Source organism: Alosa pseudoharengus, unplaced genomic scaffold (genome assembly GCF_046254945.1).
Source record: "Alosa pseudoharengus isolate Yale_2024_CS ecotype anadromous, Long Island Sound unplaced genomic scaffold, YU_APseudo_1.1 YU_APseudo_1.1_scf_13, whole genome shotgun sequence".
Taxonomy (NCBI): domain Eukaryota; kingdom Metazoa; phylum Chordata; class Actinopteri; order Clupeiformes; family Clupeidae; genus Alosa; species Alosa pseudoharengus.
Genome location: NW_027468598.1, coordinates 14,421,455 through 14,431,184, shown reverse-complemented (window position 1 = coordinate 14,431,184; position 9,730 = coordinate 14,421,455). Strand labels below are relative to the sequence as shown.

The 9,730-nt window shown below is 42.1% G+C and overlaps 1 protein-coding gene across 1 annotated transcript in view; it reads left to right on the top strand.

Annotated features, from left to right (window-relative positions):
- Positions 1-434: 434 nt before the first annotated feature.
- lsamp (limbic system associated membrane protein) overlaps positions 435-9,730 on the top strand; it is a 169,265-nt gene continuing 159,969 nt past the window's right edge. Inside the window, exon 1 of the mRNA XM_076282253.1 lies at positions 435-853. Coding sequence (XP_076138368.1) covers positions 699-853 — 155 coding nt within the window. The 5' untranslated portion in view covers positions 435-698. The remainder of the gene's footprint in view (positions 854-9,730) is intronic.

The window sequence follows — 9,730 nt, the reverse complement described above, 5'->3', positions numbered from 1 at the left end:
ATATTCGGAGGGACATGTCCTCCTCAAAGTAGGTTACAGCCTTGCTATGTGTCATGGAAATTATGGATTAATGCCCCCCTCCCCTTCATTTCAAATTAAATTATTGCAACAGAATTATTTAGAAATGTCAGGTTAAACTAGTCTGCCAACTGTCTACATTTGATAAAGCCCCTAGTTCATACATGTATCTTGTAAGTGTAAGTAAACTATAATAACATCTTCCCATTTTAGGACATCTAACTGCTGTTGTGGCGGGAAGAGAGGGGGCATCAGATGGTACTGTTGTCGTGACAACCAATGAGGGAGCATCAGACTCTCGTGAGGGGGGCAGCAGTGCGATGTTTAGAGCGGGGGTGGAGAGTTGGGGAGAGAGAGCAAAAGAGAGCGAGGGAGCCTAAGTGCGAGATGGTAACGACAGAGGACTGAATATTCACTTGATGGGAAAGCAGCTAGTCGCTTTTCTTTCTCAGGAGCAGCGGGATACGTCTCTGCGCACGGGTGTATGGAGTAGCCTCCATGCTTGCTTTCAGACCATTTTTCTTCCGTTACTTCAACGCGTGTTTGTCTTCATCTGTATAAGTCAGACAGGGGGGCTTTTGTTGTTGCGGAGCGCATCTCGGGCTTGGAACTGAACTGGAACAATCTCTTTGCAAAGTGCAAATACTTTTCCCCGTGGGACCTAACGTGTGTCTTTTGAAATGTTCGTCGGACGGAGGTCGTGTTGGAGGCAGTTGCAGGCGTCCTTTTTCAGGCTACTTTGTCTTATTCCCACAGGATTCCCCGTCCGGAGTGTGGATATGCAACGCCCGACCGACAACGTTACCGTGCGTCAGGGTGATACAGCTGTAATCAGGTAGGATGCGAACCAACTTAAATTCAGCATGCCAGTTGTGATAGACTGTTAACTCACAGAGACTTTGGGTTTTAGATAGCATGTGTTATTTGAAATTGACTGATGACTGATGCACAGACCAACGATTTCAGTTGATTAAAGTTAATGCATTGATATAAATGTGTCGGAGAGGGTTTAGCTATTCATAATGAAAATATATTTTTTCACTAACTTATTGAAGACATCCGATGAATTCCACAACATGTAGTGGTGTCGACGTATGCTTACTTTGAATAAGTATTACGGTAGCCTGCTTATTGCTGTGAATGTATGGCTTAACGTTAGAAAATAATGCAGTAGTGGGACCTCGGGACTTAATTGTTTCCGTAAACAAATGCTCTGTTACGTAAAGATGATCTTCCTAGGCTAGAATACAAGATTATTCTCAATATTCTTTCGTTGAGGGAGGCGTGTGGCGTAGGTAGGTTCAGATGCGACGTAGCTGTCACCGATGCTGAAACGGGTAGCCGATCATCGCTTTGGACGAGCTTGGAACAGTTTTAAGCCAACATACTAATAAAGGTCTGCAGTTTTTTTTTGTATGGGACTTTGTTTTGAAGCTAGTTATCGACAAAACTAATACACAGATTTTGGGCAGATTGGACAGCTGTCCCAGGTCACGTGTCCTTGGCTATAAAGTCTCATTATTTATGAACACATGCGCCAACATCGGCCAAAGGTCCCCGTCGTAGTAGTCTGCTGACCCCTCCGCATTCTAGTCGTACAGCCTCACATGGTTCCCTTCTTTATTCTGAATCCTGATTTATTTTACGTAGCCAGTTAAATCTATCAACATAAACCACATTTAGCACGACACACAATGTCATTAAAATATATCCATAGTTCAATTTACACCATTAAAACGCGTCATAGCAGTAGGTCACAGTAGGTCTTGATCAAAACTGCTTCCAAAAACCACAATTCGAATTTTCCTGAGAGTAGACTATGGCTTTGAAAGAGCTATGCTCAGACAGACACTATGTATGATTTAGTAGCACAGCTTTGCAAGTCTTTTTGCCATGCAAAAAATAAACACACAGTGTGTAGTCTGATCACGGGTGTTCAGTTATCCCCAAGCAGGCGTCTTTGTGTCCTGCTCACAGCAGTGTATTTTGAGAAGAACACATTTTCACGTCGGCACACAAGTAGCCTAAGCATCTTTACATCTTGGTGAGTATCTAGGAAGGCCTGCAGGGGTAGTATTTTGAGCAGCCAAAAGAGGGGTTTTAGTCTCTTAGATGTTTTTTTTTTTTTATCTCTTCTCCTCCCAACACGCTGTTTGGAAAGTATTGGAAGCCTTTAGGCATCTTTTTGACTGGGCCTTTATTCAAATGCCTTTGGCTACCTCAGGCATGTCACCGTGCAATATGTGGTTGGATTCCAAATGTTTTTGTCACCATAAGTAAGAAACACAGAGGCGTAGTAAACCTCAATAATTTACAGAAAACAGGATTTCTCTTGAACAGTCCATCGTTAATGGCATGAAGTGTATAGTGTAGCTGTTGCAGATGCAGATTTGATGCAGAGTACTGTGTACTCGTGTCAATGGCCTAGTCCATGGATTTTTTGTGTATGTTTTTAAATATGACCCTACAATTCAGTGTCTTTTTTGCATGCTGTAGGTGAACTGATTTGGTGCAGTGTTGTTCATAAATCTTAACAAAGTGACACAGCCCCAAGAACACTCGTGCCTGCTTCTCAGAGGACACTGTGAATAGTTTGCTCAAGGACTGACAACTATTAGTCAGTACAATAGGGCAGTATCCAATGATAAAGTTTAGAGTACCACTGAGTATCTCACTTAATATCCTTTCTCTCAGCAATGAAAAGATGTGAATGCCCACACTGTTTGCAATGCTGTGTGTCAATTTATAAAGTTAGCCCATAACATATTAATGAAGAGAGAGCAAGACATCCAGGACTGTCCTTATAGAGTTCATCACTGAATTTGCTCACCACTCTAGAATGTGTTATGGTAATTGCTGTATGATTCCGGAGCAATCCAGAGCTGTCTCAGTCTGCAGAAATACGACCTGATGTGGTCCTATTATAATTGGTTGGTGGAATGTGGTAGACACAATTAAGTGGCTGACGCAGCCACATTTTGAGCTCCATTAGACGTAGCTTAACAGTCATAACCAGTCATCCCTCCACTGCCTCCAGTACTTCGTCCACATTCAACACAACATCAAACGGCCGCAGTCACACAATGCCACAGCCGCAATCTTTATTTTTCTTCATCTCACCGGCCATTTTTTCTCTCATTGCTGCCTGCCACGCTGTTATACTTTTATAATTGCCTCCCTGCACCCTGTCAATAGAGGCCTACAGGACAAGAGCTGTGAAGTTGAAGTGCAGCAGAAAACTTGACAATCATTCGTTAAGGCCTTAATGACACAGTCAGGCTGATTGCACTGTCTGTCTCCCTCTGGTCTCACATCAGCTTTGTAGATATTTTCTGACAACACTCTCTCTTGGCCCTGTATGATTTTTTTGCGTATTATTTCGGAGGAGAGAATGGAATTGGGGGAAGAAGGAGGGAGAGTGATTTTGTTTCACTCTCATTAGTCACTGTCATGCCGCCCCTGACTATAATCTCTAATACTACCCACATACCCACCCACCCATCCGCTGCCATCACGTCATAAAGTATGAGGCATTCGCCATGGCGCTAAATGTGTAGGGGTGACTTCTGTTGAGGATTTGGAAGTGATCTTGTGCTTAACGGGGGAGCCAGATTTGTCTGGCTCTAAAATAATGGTGTCTGGGTTTAAAAAAAAAAAAAAAAAAACCCTGATTGCAGGATTTAAAACCACATAAATAAATAGGTTTTAATGAACACCATGATGCCACGTATGCAAGCGCGATGCGCGGTTGAGTGTTGCTTTGCATTTCATGCAACCAAGAACAGACAGCTAACCGTGACAGAGCAAATGCACCAGTGAAGCAGAGCCTTCCCTCTGCCCCCCAATTCCACTGGTGTCTCTCTCTCTTCGGCTGTGGTTTCTTCATTATTTGGATAAACCTGTTCACGAAAGCCGTGCAGCTCATCGTCAAAGCCTTTTAGTACACATTAGCAGGTTTATGGGGAATCCGTTCTATAGCTGACAGCCTCTTGCTCGCTGTGGCTCACGTATCATTTAGCATTAAGCCGGAGACAGCAGCGCTATTTGAAGAGGTCACCCCGGCGCTTCCTCTTCCAATCAGAAAGGGGTTTCGCGAGTTAATCGCACCTCACTTTCATGTAAAAACGGCTGCCCGTTTTTCCTCAGCACTTGGGAGTTCTCCTATCGTTTTTCCTCATCGCTGGCTCCATTGATGTTGCGGCTAGTGTCTCATTGTAATCAGCTAAGGGCCTCACAGGCATGCTTGAATGAACGCTGTTTAAGTGGCATGCCTTGAACAGCGAGTCCAGGTGATCAGTGAGGTGACGCGCTTGCATGTGAAAGGGTACCTTGGATTCATGGCCATTGCAGCTGTCAGGGGAATTAGAAGGAAACCTGAGGATGTATGAACTCTTGAGTGACTGTGAATCCAATTTTATGGTAAATTTGATCACTAAAGGGGAGACTATTTGATTTGTACCCCCAGGTCTGAAATGAAGTCCACAGGCCCAGCTTTGCAGCTCAGAGTTTCTGATGCTATCCTGGAAATATTAATGATCTGTCAAAGCCCTTTTCCAGAGTGGAGTCGAGGCTATGGGCAATAGAAACATTTGTATCCCAATGCCCAAACCATCCTGAAAATTAAGAAATATTCTAAAATTTGAGGAAACATAAGTTAACCAGGTTCTGCCATTTTCTTCCTAACACACTCAAATTCAAAATGATTATACATCCCTTTGTGGAATAGTTTGGGGCACAAAGTAGAAGGACGTTCTAATATTAGGGCATTAATTTGAATCTGCAGCGCATAGGTAGTACCTAAGGCCACTGTGCCAACAATATTTGCTAATTTATTGACACTTCAGTGATGTGATGTCACATGGCAAAGTGAGTGGTAGAAATTAGTTGACTAATTGTTAGCGCTTTATTTATTATGACGTAAGTTGACATGACGGAAGTTGACTTTAAATAAGAGTTTGTTGTCTATGATTCTTTTTAGAAGTTTCAAGGATGTGTCAGTTTAAATGTATTCATGTACTCAGAATTTCCTCGTCTATGCGTTGACCCACCGGTGCATCTTGTGCATATGCATTACCCGATGATATCAAACTGCAAAATGACTACTTTTCTCCATTTAATTGGCTGAATGACTCTGAATCAAATACATCTGTTACGGTGAACCAATTAGTTTGAAACATCACCATAATCCAATAATGTATCATCTTTTTAGGGGTACCAACAAATCTGTCATGGCCAGTTTAGAATATCTTTGTAAGATGAACAAATTATCTTTTTAAATAATATTTGCTTTACAGTACATACCAAAGGAGTGCAGGTATACATTTGAAAATGGCTTTGAATTTCATCACTTTAAAGTAAGAAATGAATCATTCATTCAATTATCTGTAAGGGTACCAACAAATTCAGCCACAACTGTATTGCAGTATTTCTATTCAGACTAGTGCATGACTAATAAATGACCCAATGTGCTGATGCTGAGGAGCCAACCCAGTATCAACCCATAGACTAAATAAATTAAATTCAATAAGCCCTGTAAGTAGTGCATTGCATTAACTCAATCGTAAAGCTCCTATGTTTGTAAGAATAACATCCTTGAACCAGATGCGGACTCCTTTTGGCAGGGCTCAGGCAGCTTTTGGCGTGGTCATGTATGAGTGCACATGAGCTGATTGCCTTTAAGTTCAGCCAAGAAGGTTAACCTTTTCCCAAAGAGGCAGCTCCAGATAGGGCTCTCGAATCGGGGTGTGCGTGTGTGTGTGTGGGGGGGGTGCTGGTAACTCTTAACACTCAGGCCTAGTAGCCTACTATCAGAAGAGCCACGCTGAAAGATAAGTATAGGAGTATGAATTTCCCACAATCCCCTTAGGATGCTTGCAGTAATCACAGGGAAGTAAAGGAGAAGAGGAAGTTGGGGGGACTGGAGGGAGAGGAACCAGAAAATAAGAAAACACTTTGGCTAAGTCTCACAAAACTGATGACTCTTGTTGCGCCGTCTTGAGAGCGGAGTCCCTGGTGTGTTCCTATCTTTCAATGACTCATCAGCCAGCACAGCACACTATGTTGGTTCCTGTCCTCCTCCTCCTGACACTCTATCAACCCCACCCCCGCCCTCACCCATTCCTTCGCTTTTACCGGTTCTCGGAGCCTGTTAAAATTTGTGGCGGCGACGGCGGCGTCCATCTCGAATCTGGAATAGTGGCTAGTGACCTGATTCAAAGCCGATGGGAGAGTGGCGGCCACACCGCATTAGCGGCCCGACTGCCTTGTAATCCCCTCCGAGGCCGGCTGTGGAGACGCAGAGCAGAGGATTTTCAAATCAATTTCATTTTTTTGCTGTCTGGGAGGGTTGGGAGAGAGGGGAAAATAGAGAGAGGGGAAAATAAAAAATAATAATAACAACATCCATACAACATCCATGTCTGTGATGACGGCGTCACCGTCGTTCAAGTCATTGGTTGAAAACGGTTGGTTGAGATGATTCCAACTCCCACTCTACCCCTCTCTCTGGTGAGAGTCACGACCTGGACAGCTGTACTCCTCTGGGGACCAGCAGCCTGGACTCCCTGTTTGGTGAGGATCCATCGGAGACTGGAACAAGTGTGCTGTGGTTTTTTAAATGAGTGTCCGGCTCTGTTTCCAGTCTTGTGCTGGCTGTCACTGCTTGACTCTACTTGTAATGATGGAGAGAATGAACTGCTCTCTCAGGGGTTTGGTTTCAGACAAAAGCAGAACAAAGGCTACTGTACCTCACAATGAGCTTTCTCTCTCTCTCTCTCTATCTCTCTCTCTCTCTCTTTCTCTCTCTTTCTTTCTCTCTCTGTTCTTGCTATGTGTGTGAGGCTGTGGGCCCGGTTTATATCAGTGGTAGGCTGCTGAAGTGGAAGGCTCTTCACTCAGTGAGCTTCCGAGTCCTCTCTACAGTCTCTGCTTGACTGACTATGATAGGGAATCTAAAAAGTATATCCATGTCGTCATTGTAAATCGCTGAGTGAATCCTGTCATTTGATGGAGTGCTGTATAAATGCAGTATCAAATCAAACACGTACAAGAAATAAAAAGAGGGAAGACAGGCTTTGGTCTGAAGTACACTTTAACACAAAAATGCTTTGAAGCTCTGTTGCAATTCTCCTTAGATACATGCATTTTTCCACCGGTATTGATCTGTTTCTTTTTTCACTCTTCCTTTTTTGTTCCCCGGCACAGAGGAGTCGAATGTGAATTTGCTGTTCAGAGCTAATTTGGGAAGCGGGCGAATGAATGCCTGTCTGCATCTACCACTGTGCAATGTGCCTGACTTACGTTTTAGAGTTGGGTGGCACCTAGGAACATGTTCCAGCAGAGATACTGATTTATTTGTCCTTATCTTTTACAAATTGCTTTCATCACAGCTGCTTTTTTGTTAAACAAAAAGGATGAAAAGTCTGTTGATTGGTCCAAATAACACCAGGGATTATAAAGTGATAAATCTTTATTTCCTCTCGAAATTACATCTCCATCTCTATTTTAACCCAGAGAGCCCACAACAACTTTCGTGTTAGTCGATTTTAATGCCTTGCCATGTCTTCACGCATTCTTCTTTTTACGACTGGCTTTTGCCTGTTCTTATTTGGCATGTACTATTCGATTACAGAGAGGAATAATTTGAGGATTTGGGTCAAGAAATTGGATGTCCCAATTTCCCTATTGAAAGAGTACCCGATGCCTCGGCCTTCCAGAGCTCCTCCAGGGAGCCTTTTTTATTTTGCTCTCTTGCTCTCAAAAACATGGATTAAGTGGTTACTTTATTGTGTGCACAGAAGAGTGTGATTGTGTTCATACTCGGCTTGGGAGCAATAAATTCTTTCATTGTTCTTATTTTTTTGAATACCTCTAAGACGACTATCCAGTCTAATTACACTTCAGATCATACATGTATTCGTATTGTGCATTCTATGAATGATAAAGACTAGTGTAAAAGCACAGGTTCTTCTTCTCATATACAACAGCATACCATATTTTGTGTAGGTGTGTCAAAGAAGTGAATGGTAAGTGAGACTCCAGTTGGGCTCATTCTCTGGGTTCCCACATACTCTGAAACCCTGAAACCTGTAATATTTTATTTGAAAACTCCATCCTCAAATAGACATGTCATTACAATAAACACGTCATGGCAGCTGTCATGTCCCATCTTTTGTGGAACGTTAATTTCCCTGACACCTCAAGAGGTGAGCTAGCTTTTGAAGCTAGCTCCCATGGGCCTTAGCTGGCATGTGTGAATTTCATGCCTAACGTTACACATATACTCAGTGCTTGACTGTGTGTCTCAATAAACACAATCCTCTTGCATCGTCTGAAAATAGCATAATGGCCTAAGATGTTGTAGCCACAAACTGGAAAGTTCAGGGTGAGATAAACAAGCACAACACTAGAGGTAATCTATCATTTGACAGTATTTGGTGTCTGTTGTGGCATGTGTATAGTTTTGAGAGTTATATATTGAATGGTGGAAGTATTGTCCTAAAATTCAAGAAATTCATTCAATAACCCTCCAGCTATAGTACACATCCCAGATGTCCGGAAAATGATTGAACCTAAACATAAAAAAATAATTGTATCATTTGAGCAAACATATTGGAGAGTTTGGTTGAAACCCACATAGAATAAAAAATAAACAAAAATACACAATGGCACTTTAAGGCTCCAACATTAAACAGACCTGTACCTTGACAATGTATTGGAAAATCATCTCTGAAGAATGGAAACCCCACAACACAGTGATGTTTGTGACTTACCTCAGGTCAGTCAATTTATCAACTCAAGCTAAGGCTCTCTACATGTTGATCAGACCACACAAGATTGTGTTTCCCCTCAGGTGAACATCCCCATGATGGAATTTCAATACATCATAGGATTATTTGAAACTGCTTACTGCACAACTCTTAGCACAGATACTCTAGAAATCACAGTTAGTTTAATTCCTCAACCTCCTTCCTTAAAAACCAAGACTATAGAATAAGTTAGCAAAACACCTTATTAAGCACGTCGAAATCAATGTTTAAACGTACATTACAGGCCCACATGTTTGCTAGTGTACTGTATGATTCAGGCTTTAATATTGGTGTCCCGTGGGGAGTACTGCATCAAAATGAAGACTAGTCACAGCAGGCTAGGCTTTTAGGGAGATTTCATAAACATCCAAGAGAGGCAGCCATTATGCTGTGTTTTTCCATGGGATTTCACCTCACACGCCAATAGGGTTAAGTGGATTATGAAGACCAATGATTATCCTATCAGCTGTGACTGAATACCCCAAAGAGGATTGTATGACACTGCTCAATAATTAAAAAAGTAATTCAACAAAATGATGATTTTATTTTGCATTTTGATGGCAAAAAGGTTTTGTCAAAGGCAAGGTCTTGAGAGAATGGTTCTAAACATTACCAGACATCCTTGTCCAGACATTTCCATTTTTCGGACATTATGAAAGACTGGAGTTGTTTAAGTCCTTGTCCACAATATCCCTTGTCCTGAAATGAATACTTGCAATTGGCAGCATTTGTAGCATCTTATGTAATTGTATGATTTTGCAAGCGATTATGCCGTGATTATGGTTTTTATGTAAGAAGATAAGAGAATGAGTTGGAATGAGTGTGGTATTTTCAAGGTGACAGATATTCTCCTCTAAAACACTTTTCAACAAAGTTCACCACAGTGCACCTCATACATTTTTTTT